We start from the raw sequence: 19,538 nt of genomic DNA on the forward strand, positions 1-19,538 counted from the left end.
CTTTCTAATTTTACATGAAAAACAAGCCTGTGATAAAGTCTGTATAAGAGAGACAAACAAAAACAAGCTATAAATTAGGTCGCTAGACTTACAACAATATTTTTGCAAGAAGTTTTTATAATTTTTGGCTAGCTTTTAAGCCTGGATTATAAGATGTCCCAGGAGGTTAGCTGAGCACAGGAATTCATCCTCTGACAGGGTCAAATGGAATGTCCTTTGAGATCCTGGCTGAACATTTACCCTCATGCTCAAATGTGGATCATTCCATTTATCTAAATCTATGCTTTCAGTAAGACATCAAGTATTTTATCTTTAATTAGGCAAGGTATTAAACTCCTATTTTCAACTGCACCTATTTCAAGTTATAAAGCTCTACATACATGCATACGCACGTTCTCTTGTCTTTATTAAGGAAAAATTCTTTTATTTACCTAAAACGCTCTTTCTTTCTCTCAACTCTGAAGTTATTCTAGAAATTTGGTTCTTGGTGTAAAATACCATGTTTACTCTACCCAGACCATTTATTTTCATGAGAATTTGATTCTTCTTTCAAGCATCATCTTTTGAGATCAATGAAGAATTAAAGGGTATAGGAAAAGCTGGTGTAAGTAAATAGATTTTCTTACAGAGGCCAGAGACACAGTGGTAACTGGGATTGATGTCAGAAACATAAAATCATAAGGAGCATCTGAAAAAGTACTGATAAAATTAAAAGAAAGACATCGTAATATATTATAAAGTATAGTAAAAATGAACATAGATAAATCCTAGAATTATTTTAAAAAATGCATTTGGCATGCCAAATTTTAAATAGTAATCACTAACTGAAATTAATGTTAGTTTCTCAAAATTATCAGGCAGTTCTCCTACTCTACAGTGACATTAAAATCAAGAAAACCTGGAAAAATAAAAAAGGAACCTTGAATGCAAGCAAAGAGGCTTCAGTAATAATTTTCACACAAAGCCTCATTCTATGTTGTGCCCCAGTCTAACTGATCTTACCTGTTACTCACATAAGACGTTATGTAAAATAATGAAACAATGCAGGAAAAAAAGTATGGATCTTTGTCATATTCCACACTCACATTTTAGCAACCTCACAAAATTAAAAACGTTGTCCAAATTAAATGTCAGGAGAATTATTTATTTTACCCAAGTGACAATGTACGTCTTGGAAGGCTTGTTACTAGCTTCAAGGAAACAGAAAACAACTACAAAGCTAAGTTAAAGGCAACTTTATTACAATACTTTTCCAAACTTCAAAATGCATTTATTATTGAATTTAATCTAATATATAATACATTATATTACAAGACAGAAAGCATTTCTGGTCAGATATTTAGCTTGCATGTAAAGCCCAAAACAGAGCTTCCTTGGAACAGCAACAATGCATAATAGTTTATATCACTAAGTAAAATATTTCTCTGATGTTGCATAAAGAACCATTCATATTGCAATTTATTTTATGTTCATTTCCCCTGATTTAGAACTAAAGCAAAGCTATCTTTTCTACAACTTACTAGCTAATACCTAGAAGTTGTCTATATCCTAAACACATCCACCAGCTTAGAAATACTTCCTTTGGTAGAAAATAGGATTTTTAAAACTAACGAAACCAAACAAACACTATTATTTCCCCATTGCAAACAGGGGCAGAATTCTCTTCTTTCCTTTTTTGGGAGCCAAATCTGGGCCCTCCTGCTCTTCAGACAGTCATCCTCAATAGTTTCTGCTTCACAAAAATACCCAAATCTGCAATGAACTCTATTCTAACAAAGTCATTTCTGTTTTATCTCGCCTCCTCATATTTGCTTACTTAGAAGCGTTTATAGCCCACTTTGAACATTACGTAATAATGAACTTTACAATAAAGTAACCTTGGGCCATGCAGTAACATAAAGGAAGTATTTTCCAAATCAGACAAGGACATTATTTGCTCATCCACCTCTGCTTCAACCAACCAACCAGATTCCACTTACGAAAAGAATTCCTTTTCCAAGGTTACTCCTATAATAACAATAAAAACAGATGTAAATCCACTGAATCAATCTGGCTCCTTACTTCGCTCTCTCGGTTTAACATTTGTGAGCTACCAACTAGCACAAAATGCGTTCATCCTCCTCGTTTTCACAACAGCAGGAAATGGTTAGAGAAATATAGAAAAGATTCTATTTTGTCTTTCATAAGGCAAATTTAATACGGATTTTGCTATGAAGTTGGAGGAAAAGAAAAAGGGACCGAAAAGGCATGTGCTGGCTGCTCTTGGGGCAAGGCTCATAAATCACTGTACGTTAAGAGCGCGCGCTGAAACTTCATGGTGCCAGTCACGTAATTTTGTGTATTTGGGACTAAAGACGTGAAGGGGTGTCTTTTCCCTGCGGAAATAAAAAGAAAAGAAAGAAGAAAAGAGAGTGATAGAAGAGTCACAAGAAAGAGAAAGAAAAGGTTTCTACACTTAGATCACCATGCAGAAAACGTGCCTTCCAAAAGCTTAATTTCACAGAGCTGTTTTGTTTACCAGCGAAGATTTCAAGGGTAGAGCATGTTTAGAAGTACAGAAATTAATCTATAGAGCCCTCTTGGAAACGTCCATCTTTATTCCCCAAACAAAGCGACTGCAAGACAACACATGAACTCATTCACAAACATCTGTAGTGTTAGCAAAGCACCCCCAGATATACCCTTCTGCCCACTCACTTCAATACTGGAGAAAACAAGCCGCAGACAAAAAATTCAGACAGCATCAACTAATTTAAAAATCTGTAAGTTGTACATTTCAGTCCCACAAAAGGCACCAAAGTTAAGCTTAGCTCCTAGGTGCAAAGACAAAATGCCATACCATTCACTTGAAAAGGTGAAAAAACACAAATTGAGACCATTCATAAAAGGAAAGCATTCAATTTACCAAAAGCAAGGACAACTTACTTTGCCTTCTTTGTATTATCAGTTTCAGATTCTTTCACTGAAATAAAATAAGCAATATCCAATGTCAGTTTGCTTTTTTTTAACTTTAAAATCACTTAAGCAATTACCTGTATCGATTAATACCAAATGGTCAAGTTACACAGAGCCGCTAAAAAAGTTCCTTATCACGTTGGCATTGGCTATACGCTATAGTCAGTACTATGACTACTACTACTGTTACACTTTTCAGTATAACTCTCCTGGCTGGTTGCTTATTTACAGTACCACTATGCATGGCATAATTTAAAAGCAAACTGTCTCAGGAAAATTACTATTTTCCAATAACTGTCCATCAGTCTAAATGCCACTCTCTGTGGCAGAGAAATATTCATCCATGAGAATCCCTAGGTATTCACTTACTACGTTCGGTCCCAGTGATCTGGGCGAGGATTCGGAAAGAGCGAGACTGAGTCGTTCCAGTCCTTGGACGCCAGTCTTCAGTATCTTCAATCAGTCTCTTCTTACTGGCATCACTGTGAGTAGGTATGTGATAAAACTCTGTATAACGATCCATAATGTGTTTTCTTGGTGGGCTAGGGTTGAAAAGGAAAAAAAAGGATTAAAATATTTATAATTATGTTAAGGACAAAATATCTTCTCCCATATTATTTATAACTTATACATTTAATCCTCAATGTTCCCTTTGTGTATTTTGCTTTTTCAAGTATACTCAGTAACAATGTTTCTTAAAAAAAGAAAGCATCCTTCTAAAATAGAGTAGACTAGGTTATTTTTTTAAATTAGTTTAAAAAAAGGTACTTATATGCTAATATAAAATAATAGTATAGATGGCTATTCAACAGAAAGGTTACCGTTTGGGTAGGATTTTCCTTTTAATTGACAGAAGAAGGCAGCAGAAGAGAGATTTCAACATGAAGAAAAGGAAAAGAAAAGAATAAGAAAAGAAGGAAAATAACAAGAAATTGCAAAGTTCACAGTAATTAAAATCAAACAATTCAAAATTACTAGTATTGTTCATCTTATGGCTAACGAAGCAGATACAGACTACATCCACAACCACTGTTAAATACCCATATGCTGCTAAAATATGTTGGCTTTCACAAAATTAAATGATCATTTCTTCACCGGGCCCAGGAGCCATGAATGGTTTAGTACAGGCTAAACCAACAATTCCAAACACAATATTGAAAAGGGTCAGAACTTATTTTCTACAGTATTCTCATTTATGTGTACAGATATCCCTAACCCTAAATAAAGTTGGGTGCAGGATCACCGCTGTAAAGAGCTGTGGTCTATCAGAAACCAATGAAATATTTATCAAAAGACCAAGATGTGAACTGTGGCTCTATGAGTTTTTTTTTTTTTTTTTTTTAAAGGTATGTATGTATGTATGTATGTATGTATGTATGTATTTATTTATTTATCTATTATTTATCTATTTATTTATCTATTTATTTATCTATTTATTTATCTATTTATTTATCTATCTATTTATCTATTTATCTATTTATCTATCTATCTATCTATCTATCTATCTATCTATCTATCTATTTATTTATTTATTTATGGCTGTGTTGGGTCTTCGTTTCTGTGCGAGGGCTTTCTCCAGTTGCGGCAAGTGGGGGCCACTCTTCATCGCGGTGCGCAGGCCTCTCACTATCGCGGCCTCTCTTGTTGCGGAGCACAGGCTCCAGACGCGCAGGCTCAGTAATTGTGGCTCACAGGCCCAGCTGCTCTGCCGCATGTGGGATCTTCCGGGACCAGGGCTCGAACCCGTGTTCCCTGCATTGGCAGGCGGATTCTTAACCACTGCGCCACCAGGGAAGCCCGGCTCTATGACTTTTGACTAGTCAATCTCACTGAGCCTCAGTTTTTTCATTTATAAGATAAGAATATCACATATAAAGTAGCACTGTGCTCAGGATTAAATGAAATAATATATGTGAAAGGGATGTGTAAACTATAGAGTTCAAGAACTTCGAGTTTGCTAAGACTATTCATTTTTCTATTAAGAAAGCATAAATACCAATATTATGGAATTTACAAAGTACATTATTTTAACACTTTAACCTAAGATCTAGGTAACTTTATAAATACTCCTCTCTTCTCAACCCCGCCCCCCAAATAGGATAAATGCAAAGTAAATTATGAGTTTCATTTCAGAAGAGAAGAAGGAACCTGAGCCTGGACTTGCAGACAACTGGCACAAGATCCAAGCAGAGAAGGTACCCTAAGAGCGTCAGATGTGTGTGGCAACACCTGCTATGTTAACTCACTGCTAAAAAATCACATTGCTATCAGAATGCCACGTGACTGCTGTCATTTTAATAGGGACACCATCAAAAACTGTCTCAGTACACTAGAAGAGTTTTTGCCCAGGGGCATGATAGAATTAACGTTAACACTAGCTTTGCAGTCAGACAGGTAGTAGTTCTAAGCATACATCCTCCAGTCAGTGTGTATTTTATGCAAGTCATTTAACTTCTCCAAGTCTTGATTTTTACCACCTGAGAAATGGGGATTGCATCTACTTTAAAGGGTTGTTTTGAGGAATAAATAAGGTAGGTAAAGGATGTAAAGTGCTTTCCACACTAACTAACACAAAGTAACATAAGGTGTTCTTTTATGATTACTAGAAAAATTATTTGCAACGCATGTTCTAAGACTACAAGTCATCATATATATAAAGAACAGAATCAATAGTATTTACACATAATACTAATAATAGTATTTTAATACTATTTAATGGTATATTTAATAGTATATTTTAATAGTAATTCAAATTATTATTTATGATAAAATTTTAATATTCCAGGAGTAAAATACCTAAAATACCTTTTACTGATATTGAACAAAACCTCCTAACCCTTTTTAAAATAGACATAATTTTCTTTAATTAGAAAATAATAGACATACACTATTTCATAAATACACTGTCTTTGGCAGATTCCTAAACAGACAACACTTTATCTTATGCAATTACTTGAAAAACTTTATATTTAAGCTACTAAACTTATAGTTTTAAATTTCTCTATAGTCAGTAAGTGTTTACTCTTAAATGGTGCCAATTTCAGCTATAAGACTATTTTATCCTCTATAAAAGGTTTGGACTATAAAAATACAAAAAAAAATAGTGTTAAGGTAAGACACCAAGATTAATAAGATGTCACCACTTAAGAATATTTTTTAGCCACAACACACTTGCGAAAAGTATAGTACGTCTTAGACTCTTTTGTGACATTCACCACAGCTTAAGGTCTGTGTCAAGTGATAGAAAGTTTCTAAACATTTACTGGCTTTGAAACTCTCATGACTATGATTAAAGAAGGGAATAATCTCAATAATTTGATTTTCTGAAATGTATTTGGGATAGAATATAAATTCAACTATCTAGAGCAAACAATTTATTTCAAAATACAGACATTCAAAATTAGCAAATTTATTCAAAATTTTAAAAAATATTAAACAAGGGAGGCCCCAACCATATCTCTAACTCCAGTATATACTGTCTATAATAATAATCTATTTTTCTGAAGGTTTAGCTTACTAAGTTCTTCCACTGCAGAAGTGTGGGTTTTCTAAACACACCCACTAATTCACACGAAGCTCTCTAGCATGAAAAACAAGTTTCCTAGGCTCCTAATATATTTGAAAATTCTAAGCAATGAGAAGAGACTAACAAAATTTGGTGATGGTGTTAAGTTGAAAGCCAGATGAAAAGTTGCAGAGAGACAATGATGAAAATTAGAAAAGAAACCACTGATGAGGTACTTACACAGTGCCAGGGTTACTGAAGGAGGAATAACACACACACAGAAAGATGTGATAGAGTAGAGAAGACAGTGATGTTCCCAGGATGATGGGCAACAAAGATGAGGCCAAAAAAAAAAAGAAGAAGAAGAAGAAGAAGAAAAAATGAAATAACAAAATTCAAAACAATGAAGACATTACATCAAACATCATGCTTCAAAATAATCACGTAAATGCAGACAAACAAAAATGAACAAGTGTTAGTCAAAATTCTGTTACACTGTTATTATTTGGAGAACAGTTTTATCTGTGTTTTTTTGTTTGTTTCCAAAAAACACTGAAAAATATTTTATATATTAATGCTAGTTGAAGTCTCAAGTTACTAATACCAAGAAAGATTCACTATTTAAAATTTTTGTCTAGGTTTTTATAAAATTTATTTTAGAGTGAATCCAAATTCCTACCATGGTTCCTAACAAAAGGCAGAGATTAAAATATAAATTAGATGTAAGATATAGAAACAGATCATTTTAGAATCACTTTTAAAATCAGAGTAGACTAAGAGAAAATCTTTCAGTCTCACATAATATAAGAAGTATACATTACTAATAGCAAGTGTAATCTTCTCACATAAATTATCCTGAGCCATACATTATAAAGGAATAATATGCTATATGAAAATTTTCTCTTATTTTTTAAAATGGAGTGATTATGATGAAAAATATATGAAGCAGTGGGTCATAAATAATAGGCTATTACTCAATTTTCATACTCTCCCCTGTCCATCATTACCACCGCCCTCATTCAGAAGCAAATTCCAGGAAGTTTAGAGCTCACTTGTAGGAACTCCAGAGTTCTGTGTTATCAGCAACCTAATTATTGCCCAGAAAGGCATGTTTGATATGATAAAAGAACTAGGTTAATAACACCTAAAGAGGAAAGACATAATTCATTCATATAGCCTATTAAGCATAAAATCATTAAAAACAAATATATTCACATTCTATTATGTATAGAGACGATGAAAGTATGAAACGCTATATAGCTTCTCTATGCATTGTTCAATCAATCCTACCACAATGATGTTTAGTCAGAGTAACTAATTACTCATTATAAAGGCAGTGAGAAAAACTGCCTACCAGTTTGAATACTAAGACTGTGCATTGTAGCTAAGTGGTATTTCCACACGTCAAAGTCAGTTTTATTAACTCAATAAAGGGCTGAGTTTTGCTGAGTGGGGTTGCGACGCAGGATTAAGTTAATCTCAGTAATTTATGGGTATTTATTCTTCTCTAAGCCATAATGCAAAGCATTCTCTCCTCTGCCTTGCTATTTTAAATAGTAGGGAAACAGTTTTTCAAAATAACCTCCTCTGAATAACCTCAGAATAAAATCTTAGATATATATTTAAACATTTTAAAATTTAGGGAAGAAGTTTTATGTCAAAATGAAGTTGGGGGGAAATATTCTATGATGTGGTAAGGGGTAGCCAGCAGAGGGTTGATTGTTTAAAACCTAAAGATGCCAATTTTATTACTTTGAACAGATATTTTCATGAATTTTAGAAAACGTGCCCAAGTGGAATAGCCCATCATACACCACAGTGGCATTTGTGCCAACGTGACAAGTCAGATGATGTGGCTTTTCACCCTAGCTACGCCACCCACTTCCTCTGTGCCTGGACAAGCTGCAATCCCCAAGAAGCCTCCTTTTCCTCAATGGTGAAATGGATTACAATTTCTCCATCTTTCAGAATTCTTGTAAGGGTGTATGTGTTTGTATTTGAAAGCACTCTGAAAACTATACAAATACAGATTTGTTGTTAGAATAGATCCTCCAGCAACTCAACATAAAAAAAGTATTATCAAACCCAACTGTAGTTTATGCACATTATTCACTCAGGTAGCCTCAATTCACTCAATTTATCCTCAAGTCTATAACCATGAAAAACAAATACTAATTCAAAGTAACAGAAATAAGCCCAGGGCACAAACAGGTGACAGAACCAAAAATTTGGCAAGACACACCAAAATTTGGCTTCAAAAAACCCTAGGCTTGAATCTTAGCTCTATCACTTGAGAATTCAATCACATACTGCATTTAAAAACATCCAGCACAATGCTTAGTAATAATGAATAAATTAATGAATCTTAATCTGAATTTTAAAAAATGTATATTTAACCTAAATGCTTAAATTTATTTTTCCAAGTCCCATTTTTTTCCCCTTTATAAGTCAAACTGTTACACTGGAATCTAGTAACTAGTGAAAATCTTTGTGTATAAGAATTTAACTTTAAATAGACAAACAATAAATCAGGGCTTGGGGATGTTTCTCTAGTGCACTGTGCAATATTCTTATGTGTCTATAACATGAAACTATTCAATTAGTGAGATCATAGCCACACTGGAATAAAGTTGCTCTAATAATTCGATAGTTAATCCCTCAAGTGTGTCTAAGATAGATATTCCATATTTCCAATTCTACTCTAGAGTATGATGATAAGGAAATTTCAGCACATGCTCAGAATAATCATAACACAAAATTAATTTAAGTTCTTACCTAATGTGATTTTTATCTATTTTTAAAGCTAGTAATCACCAGTTTATCATCAATACCAACAGACACAAAAGCAAGGTTTTAAAGTTATACCACAGTAATTTTCAATGCCTATGCCAACTACCTGTGACACGTAACAAGCTGGTACTTAACTCTCTTAACTAATTGCAAAGGTGTACAGACTTTTTATCATTCAGTGACACACAACTGCATATATAGAGTTCTAAACCTTTCAGTAACACTGGCTGAAAATTCGAAAAGGTTCTTAAAGATTTTACCTGGGAAATATTGGGTTTTGATATGAATTTGGAAAACAACTCAGTTTTATATGTACTATTCACTAGTGGTACATATTTTATGCTTTACATTCTATCTTTATCTTTGTCTTCTAATAGTCTTGACTGATACAAATTACCCCCGAACATTACCTCTTCTAAACCATTACACAGCAAACCCCACATATATTTTATGATAAAAGTTAAACACTACTATTTACTACCATAAAGGAATTCACCACAACACAGCAATGCAAACCAAACTTATTGAAAAGGCTAAATGTGGTTATTCTAAATTACAGCTGTTTTGCAAAATTTAGCTTAATTTTGCAAAAACTGGGCATTCATGCTGTTTACTCATATATAAGTCACCATATTTTCTCTCCAGTAATGTGGATACTAACTCTGTCACTTTTGTTTTCTGTAAAGAGAAAAGCATTTAAAAATATTACTATCATATCATGTTTTGTATCTTCCAAGGCCAGGTTCTTCAAAATCCCACATAAGAACTGTTAGAAGAAACTGCAGTCCAATGAAATTAAAATTAATTAAGGATGCATGAAAGACTTACCTCTTGAAAGCAGTGGCACATTATAATGCAAGGGCATATGGAAAGGGAAAAGGTAAATCAGTTAAACTACTTGATGTAAAATAGACTCCTTTCCAGTTTGGAATGTAAAGTTCCATTTTGCTCTAAGTAGAGTAAGGAGAGTAATAAAGAAGACAGTAAGCCAAAACTAAAAATTCATATATGTACAAGATGGACTAAAAATTTCTTAGAAGTACCTTGTTCATTATTATTTATAAGAAGGAACAGGAATGTTAACGTATTATTAAGAAATATTATAAAGATAGCAACACAATCGTTAGATTTCATACCATTAGGATGAATAACTATTTCTCAGCAATGATGCATAATTCATAAGCACTTATTTGTGTCTTATGTTTATTAATCCTAGATAAATTTGGGTGGGATGCCTATAAATCACTTAAAAACTAATAGTCCTCCTGCTTTGAAGAAAAAGATAACTTATGCATTTAACTTCAATCCTCCTAAACTCCTAAATTTTTGGTTACTGGCATGTATTAGTTTTAAAATAAAAAGTAATTCATAAAAAGTAACAACTCTCTCTTAAAAAAAAAGTAACAACTCTCAACTGTGAAAGAGTTTTGCTGAAGATCTTTTGTAACACTATAAAAATGTGGAAAATTCAATAATCACATAATTAGTAAAAACGCTGACAGTGATTTCAGGAAAATGGTTTGACACCGGATGCAGGAAATACATTCGTCAATATCACAAAACACCTGCTCTTCAAAATGACACATCACCGACTAGTAAATAGTAAAATGTGTGATTTATTTTCGATTTTTCTGCTCTAAATGTAGTAAGAGAAAGAGCACTGCAAATCTGTCTTAGAACTTCATAGATACTTTGTTTTCAAGACTAATCAAGTTTTCATCGTGCTAACACATCTGGACAACATCTGAAATTAAGCTATTTTTAAATGCAATCAATTTACGAATGCAAAGAAGTAACGTGCTTGTTAATGATGCAAAATATGTAATAATCCCTTCTGTCCTGAATCTTGTGCAGTGCTGAACACCAGGCATGTGCTCGATAACCACATGTCGATTGATTGAGAAGCCACTGCAGAGACCCTGTAACCACACCTCTGCCTACAGCTTCAGCTGGAAAATAATAAGCTTTAAATCATTTCAAGTTTGATCACCAAAGCTGTACTCATAAAACACAAAATTTCAGCTTGGTATTTTCACATGTTTTCAATGTAGTACCTTTCCGTAACCTCAATTTGCTTTTATCTCTACAATTTTCCATTAAGAAGGCTTTCTTATAAAATTTCAAGAAATGTTAGCAAGGAGAAAAGATTTTAACTCAAATACTTCCTTCAAAGGACTTTTTTCTACTGAGCCTGGAATTTAACAAACATAATAAACTTCTGCTTTTAGTTTTCTGTGGGGCTAGCATTTGACAGGCAGCATATGTTTTTTCAAGGTACTACTTTGATTACTCTAAAATCTATTGTCTTAAAAAAGACATACCAAAAAAAATATAACCAAACGCACCTCAACACTACATACTACTTCTCTTCCTCACATGAAAGAAGAGATAACTTAGGACACTAGTTTTCCTCAAGTTATACATCGAAACTTCCAAAAGCCATCCACCACCACAAAACCACATGTAGGGCCCAGTAGCTGTCCTTCCAGACCTGCTCCTTCCTCTCTGCAACAGCCTGGAACCCTGCCACCTTCTTTTTCAAAGCCCCCAAGTTGCCATGGCAGCAGTGCTATGAAAGCACAGCCCCTTCATTACATGAATTAACATTCAGAAGGGATTATCTCAGAAAGGACCTATCTACACAATTATTTTAATTATATTTTCCTGGGAACCGGCATTGGTAAAAACAATCACGCATGCAGATTATTTCCTTTTGTTTTCCTTTTAAAAGACACTTTTGTCACAATAAATCTGATCAAAATGATTTTACAAAAATGACTTTGGCTTAAAGTACGGTCACTGGATTCCAAAAAGAATAAAATAACCGTCTATTAATGGAGGCTGCTGAAAATAGACTTCAACCAGTTTTTTAAAAATCTGTACCATAAAGAGGGGAAAATGATAAGGAATGGATTTTCAAAAAATTCTGCTAACATTATATATTTAGTGTCCACTGCTTTAAATTTTAGAAATATTTTTACAGTGAAATATCCTCTAATTTGCTTCTGATATTTTTTAAGCATCCTTTAATGTTACTGTCCTCTCATTACTGTTTGATTTTAAAGACTAAATTCCAGCATAAATTTATCTGAAAAGAATGTTGCTTAGCTAGCTGACCTAAGCTAATGCATCATACATAGACATGAGTCAAAACTAAATTTGTTTTCTGTCTTCCTAGAAAAAAAGCTTCTTACAGACTTCTCATTTCCTCTCTCTTTAGCATGAGATACATAAGCTGACACAACTGCAACCACTCTGTTTCAACTTCTGGTGGCGCATAAAAGGATGGAAAAACTGAGGAAGAAAGATTCAAGGTTTGCCTTGCATTATAACGGCCAGCTGCTCCATTTGTTGTGCTGGGACTTGGAGAAAAAGAGTTACAGAGTCTGTTACATGGTTCATAACAGGTCAAAATGCATAATTAGGTCTGGATTAACCTGTAATCGCCTTGCAGAAAGTGCTGTATTGTATGTAACATAACGCGACATGTTAATGAAGCAAATGAAACTTCATCTCCCTTCCTTCAAAGAACAGCTGATTTTGGGGGGGATGGAGATTAAGTTTTGCTTGGAAATTGCCTGAAAGAAGAGTTTTGATGAGAGCAGAAAGCACCCTCGGCCACCTACCCATTTTGCTGTTTACTGTCACCCTGGGATCCTCTTCTCTGTCCCTCCGCTAGCTCCTGGGCAGTCTCGGCACACATGCTGGTGACTGTGGGCTGCCGTGGGACATTAACTGCAGGTTTACCAGCGCTCAGTGCAGATGACCGCTGGTCAGCACTAAGACTGGCATTAGCATGCGGTCCAGATGCAGCGAATGGGGGAGGAGTGACAGCGGCCCCGGGTGCAGGGGAAGCATGTGATGAAGTGGTCGCATGGGCTGGGGTGAAGGCGGACGATGGTGATGGGATGGATGTGACTTTTGGTGAAGACACAGAACCAAAGGGTCGTGGTGCCTTATTGTAGGCCATGTTGGTTGTGGAAGTGACTTTGGACACAGCAGGAGATGGAATGGGCACAGGTTTAACTACTTCTTTAGGTTCTCCCTATGTAAAATAAAAATAAACATACACAAAAACAGGCCAAAGACATGCAAAATAGATCCACTGAAAAGAACACACAGCTAGTTTGTAAAAAGACAAACACAATCATGTTAGCAGGCCAAACTTTACACGTTTTCAGATAAAAACAATGAGTTGATATAACACAGTATGCATGCCAACTGGTCCCAACATGCATAACACGGATGCACATACTGAGTAGATATATTTTTTTTAATAAAAATGAAAGGAGTTCAAAATATTTAGGAAATAGATTAGGAAAGTTATCAAAAAGCCTAAAGGCCAAAATAAGTACCAATTCAGACATATTCCAAAGGAAAATTTTCTAAATACCCCACAGTAAACAAAACATCGCTAACCAAAATATTTATTTTAAAATATCCAGAGTCTCAATTATAATTCCATCTTTCAAACATGTTTAATTACTCTCCAGAGTACAATTATTTGATTCATGCAGAAGCAGCAGCTCATTTCTAACTCTTCAATTAAAAACAAAACAAAACAAAACAAAACAACCGAAGGAATGTTCATTTTCATCTGACTCAGAAATGTGCACATTCTAATTATTTTGAATCAAGAAATTGCTCCTTAAAAAAAACAATCTCAACAAAAAAAGCAAACAAATCAACAAAACAAAATCAATCCTTTCCCTTTCCTGTAATCCACCTGTTGTTCCTCTCTCTGGAATGTTGTGAGATATCACTAAAGATGGAATAAACTTCTTCCCTTTTCTAAAATAAATATTTACTATTTAGTAGTTACATGAGGGGACAAAAAAGATCTTAGATGTTTCTTCACTGCCATCAGTCAAAGAAAAAAAACAACAACTAAGAAAGATCAAGTCCTCCTAAAATGAACAGAATTTGTGTTTGCAAACCCCTATCCCAGAGTAAGTATGAAGTTAAAAACAAAAAACAAAAAGCAACAGCTTGAGCTTCTATGACATTCAAGAATAAGTCCTTACCATCCCCAAAGAAAAACAATCAAAATTCCTTAAGAAGCATACAATGGTGGCTCTATGATGTTTAATTTGAAGGAAAAAATAGTAATCTAAATTAATGTTACAGAAATAATAAAGCTAACTGAGGGGGATAAAGTAGCTTCATGCCTCTGGGAGTCAATATAAATAAATTCAATGGAAAGGCACAAGTAAAATTAAGGAGAAAACCCCCAAAAGCACAAAACCAGATTATATGAATAATGGCTTGGGACAATTTCAGGATATATATGAGAAAAAAAGGGTACTTGCCAATAACCTAATCCAAGAATACTCTGAAAATGTAATTTAAAAACTCATTAATATTACTAATAAAATGTTATTAAAGACTTATTGTGATATTCATCTTTGGTAACCACTTATTTAATCTCTTTTGATTATGTGAATAGAGATAGGCAAATTAAAAGTGAAGGTAAGAAATCTGGATATGAGTTATTGATAATATACGACATTGGAAATAATGTTTAAATGATGAGGAATAATTTCAGATGATAATTCTGTATGTGTTGATTTCCACTTTCCCTCGTCATCTTTAAAGAAAAAGAACTGTGCGGAGAACTGCATCGAAACTATAAATTGTCAGTATGACTGGAGACAGGAAAGGAAGTTACAGTGGTTCAAGAGGGACAGTCAAATAATGCCCCAGTGATGCTAGATTAGAAACGCACCTTTTGAACAGGAACTGGCTCAGGCTTGGGTGTAGCAGATGCTCTGAGGAAAAAAGAGAAAAAGGAAAATAACATGAATTTTTGCAAACTTCTTACTAATGGAATTTTTATTATTATATACCTCAATATACTAAATCATCAGAATTTAGAGTTTCATAATTCATGGTTTTACTATTCACAATCTACTAATTAGTTCATGCAGCTCAAATGCTGTAAGATCCAATACCTCATATACCAGGTATTCATTAGTGTATGAATACCCACTCTACCCACTCAAATGAGGAAAGACAAACACCAATCCTGTTTGCTAATGCATCCACCTTTAACCTTTAAATTAAGGCTATTCCCTACCAAAAAGGGTAAGGTAAAATAAACATGACTTTCTGGTCCTTGCATGGTTCCCAACAAATAATCTGCATCTCTATCTCTAATAGTATCTGCCTTTTCTCCTATCATCCATGAATATGCCCAGAGGACATTGGATCTTTTTGTGAAGATACTGAATAAATTCTGGTTGAACTGGGTCACTGAATGCATATTAATTTTGTATTTATATTCTTAAGTGCACGTTAATGTATCTGTTCTGCTAAAACCAAACTGTAAGTTCTTCCACTAGGCTATAATTTCAGTGAATGCAATGACCACGCCCCACTTGTCTCTATATCAGCACTGCGCCTGGCATGTAATAGGTCATCAGTAATGAGTGTAGAAAGGAGAGAACAGGGAAGAAGGACAAAAATCCATGCACAGAACTATTCTCATATTCAAATATATTATTCTTAATCTATGCTTTTTTGTATTATTACTGTCCCTTTGGTTATAATGGACTAATAATAACGATAATTGATTTGGAGTATGTCATATAATCATGACAAATAACCAAAGTAGCAACTATCATCATCCCCTTTCTTCACATGAGGAACTCCAAAATTAAAGTAAATTACTTCTAGGATGGCGCTAAGGCCAACAGTCCTTATATATTACAATACACTGGCTGTAGTCAAGGGCAGTAACTAAATGATTGGAGAGCTTCTAATGATTTAAAGGCTATTTTCCCAGAATTAAGGTACATGTTATGTTTAATAATGTCAGAAGCAGTTTGACTCCTCTTATAACACATAAGCCTGAGGATAAGACAGCAAGTGCAGAATTCAAGAAATGTAACCATAGTAGGTAAATAATAAGTGATAATTTTAAGCTGCAAACCATGAGATCATTTTACTTACAGAGAAGCTAATAGGATATTTGGTCTCCATAATCATAACCTAGTAATGAACTCTGATCAACATTTTTAGCAGCAACTGAATTTTCCAATAACAACTATTTTGGTTAGCCAGGGCAGGCACAGACTGAATAATTGGCTAACCTAATGAGAGACCACAATGGATGCTAACATTCGGTTAGTGCCATGTAGAATTACCCTCTGCAGTTGTACAACTTTCCACGTGTGCTCTCAATCAGACAATTTCTCTTTTAGCTTATAGGGTTATTATAACAAGCAAAGGAAACAAGTTCAAGCACAGAACAGTGGAATCTTCCTTTCATTGAAATTTCACAATAAGATGTAATCACAAAGGATCTACTCATTAAAACCACCCAAGACATGATTGAAAGTTTGCCATGGGACTTCCCTGGTGGCACAGTAGTTAAGAATCCGCCTGCCAATGTAGGGGACATGGATTCGAGCCCTGGTCTGGGAAGATCCCACATGCCGCGGGGCAACTAAGCCCGTGCACCGCAACTACTGAGCCTGCACTCTAGAGCCCGGGAGCCACAACTACTGAGCCCACGTGCCACAACTACTGAAGCCCGTGCGCCTAGAGCCCGTGCTCCGCAACAAGAGAAGCCACCACAATGAGAAGCCCCGCACCACAACAAAGAGTAGCCCCTGCTCGCTGCAACTAGAGAAAAGCCCACACAGCAATGAAGACCCAACACAGCCAAAAAAAAACAAAAAACAAAAAAAGAAAGCTTGCCATAATAGAGAAGACAATATCCTTTTTCATTTTTAATCCAGACACTTAAAGGTACATGGAGCTCTTCTAGCAACACAAAAACAATTTATACAAAAGACGGATGTTTAACAGTCACTAGGTTTCCAAACAGAAGAAAACACACATATCCTATGTCTATGAAAACAAACCCCTTAGTTTTTTCTAGGTGTTAGTTCTTATTTAAACAGTGTTAGCAACAACAACAAAAGCCCCAGAATGGTTAGTTTTCATTAACTTTGGAGTCCAACCTCTTAGTTTGTGGAGAACGCATAGAATAATGAGTCTTAACATATTTTATGGATTGAAAGTTCTACAAAAATACTTCTCAAAATATGGAATTCACAAAAAAATTTTAAACTGGATATTGAATATCTGCCCTGCTTGCCTTCTGATAAAGTCCCGTAAGTGCAATGACATGAAATAAGAAAAGCAGTCAAAGAGGGACAACCTGTCCTCAAAATTCCAGGATTGAGTCCACTACATGTTAGAAACACAAGCATCATTTTGTAGGTGGAAAAAAGAAAAAAAAGACTGGCTTATAATTAAATGTCAAATGGAAGGGTGAACACTAGATGCAATAAAAATTAGTTCTGGTTTAACTATTTACACAACTACCAAATGAGTCATAGAATCATTAAAACTTAGAAGGTTCCTTAGAGTTACTCTATCACATGCCAATCAGATATACGTCTGACCTCTGTTTGAATATATATAGGCGCTCATAGTTTAAGACATGTAATATTTTGAATCCTGTTTAAAATAGCTTTCATTGTAATGTGTTAGTTATTTTGCTTTTTTGGAATAAACAGAGGAAGTCAACTGGTCCACATTAAAAATATTTGCAAAAGCATTTTTAACACACAAAATACGTATACAAATCTATAACATACATTATTTACATTTTAAAAGATCAGTAGGGTACATAAATCTCATATTTAAGTGTGATTACATATTCTTACAACACTAAAACTATTGTGGCTTGGGAAATTTAGAATACATGACAATTGAAATCTGAATAATGAACAGCAATCACACCAGTTTTTTAAAAATCAAACTTTACTAATTATCACAAAACAAAATAAAAAGATACAACACCTTTTATTTTCAAAGTGTCAAGATTTTTTAAAAATATTAATGCATAATGTTTGTGAGAATACTCTGTTGCTGGAAGAATTATATATTATTACAGCTCTTTTGGAAAATAATTTGGCATTTATTTATAAAAGGCTTGAAGAAAGCTCACACCCTTTGACTTATTAAATCAACTTCTGGGAGTCTATCATAAGGAAATAACCTAAAATAGGAAAAAGACTTCATATAAAAATATACTCATTCCCTACAGTATAACTTATAATAGTGAAAAATAGGAAACAACCAATTAAATATACAATGAGGAAATGGTGAACTGTAATATAACCAAATGATGAAACATTATGCAATGATTAAAAATCATTTTGAGAAAGAATTCTGAATTGCACGATAACATACTTACTTTATGATATTAAGTGAAAAAAAGGAAAATATAAAATAGCATATACAGCATGATCAATGCATGGAAAAAAGTGGCTGGAAACACACCAACATTTTAGTAGAAGCTCTCTATGAATGATATTTGTCTTCTTCTCTTTCGTGTGTTTTCCATATTTTATGCACTGTACACGTGCTACTTTTTATAATAAGTAAGACTATTTCTCAAAGCATGCTTCACAGAAAAGTACTTTCTAAACCACAACCCCGCCCCACCCCCCAAAACAAAGGTTCTGTTATCAAAGATATCTGGAAAACCCGAAGTTCAAGTTACGGTAAGCATCGTAGCCACAGGACTACTCAAAGCCTTTAAATGCCCAGGAAGAAAATACTGTGGATCGTGGTCCACACCGATTTGGAGTTTAGAATACTCTTTTCTGGAACTCGTTTTCAGAATATTCATTTGCTCAGGAAACCTTTCTCAAGGTTGGGGTTAGGAAAGGGAAAAACCCTCTGAGAAATGCTATTTTAAAGAAACAGTAAAGAGAGTAAATCTCTGTCAGTCTGAAAAGTTTTAAGTCTCCTCCAGGTGGCTACAATTAAGGGAGAAACATTACAATCCACAAAATCCTCGAAACGTTTTGTTATACAGAATATCGTTCTTACTGAGATGGTGCTTTCATGAACTTTGTTAAATAAGATACCCAAAGACTGAGCATAATTTAATCGATGTTTAACGAGGAAAATCTCATTTCCTTCACCAAACTGAAATATATATTTCCTATATTCCCTGAGGAGAAAATCCTAATATATGAATAAGGAAAGCTAGTTCTCAAAATTAAAATTTTTATAGTTGCCTTTCTTTTTTTTAGAACAATATTAGATTGAGCATCTGCTCCTTTACTTTAGCAATGTGACAGACTACTCAAAAGTAAATAATTGTACACAGACTTTAAAATAAAGTTTTAAAACCTGATGTGCAATTATTAAAAATTATTCCTACATTTTTCTGTTCAAATCCTGGGAAATACACAATGGGATAATAGATTTCCCTTTCGACCACAGCGAAGGACACAAGTCACTTTTGTGCAGTGTGGTGTGT

General features: G+C 34.3%; 1 protein-coding gene across 2 annotated transcripts in view; it reads right to left on the bottom strand.

Annotated features, from left to right (window-relative positions):
• The window catches only part of PDLIM5 (PDZ and LIM domain 5), a 205,463-nt gene that overhangs the window by 81,927 nt on the left and 103,998 nt on the right, over positions 1-19,538 (bottom strand). For both annotated transcript variants that reach the window (XM_061192610.1, XM_061192609.1), the window contains exons 4-7: positions 14,976-15,018; positions 12,877-13,295; positions 3,325-3,497; positions 2,926-2,962 (exon numbers count right to left, since the gene is read on the bottom strand). In XM_061192610.1, coding sequence (XP_061048593.1) covers positions 2,926-2,962; positions 3,325-3,497; positions 12,877-13,295; positions 14,976-15,018 — 672 coding nt within the window. The remainder of the gene's footprint in view (positions 1-2,925; positions 2,963-3,324; positions 3,498-12,876; positions 13,296-14,975; positions 15,019-19,538) is intronic.

The sequence above is a fragment of the Eubalaena glacialis genome, chromosome 5 (genome assembly GCF_028564815.1).
Source record: "Eubalaena glacialis isolate mEubGla1 chromosome 5, mEubGla1.1.hap2.+ XY, whole genome shotgun sequence".
NCBI lineage: Eukaryota > Metazoa > Chordata > Mammalia > Artiodactyla > Balaenidae > Eubalaena > Eubalaena glacialis.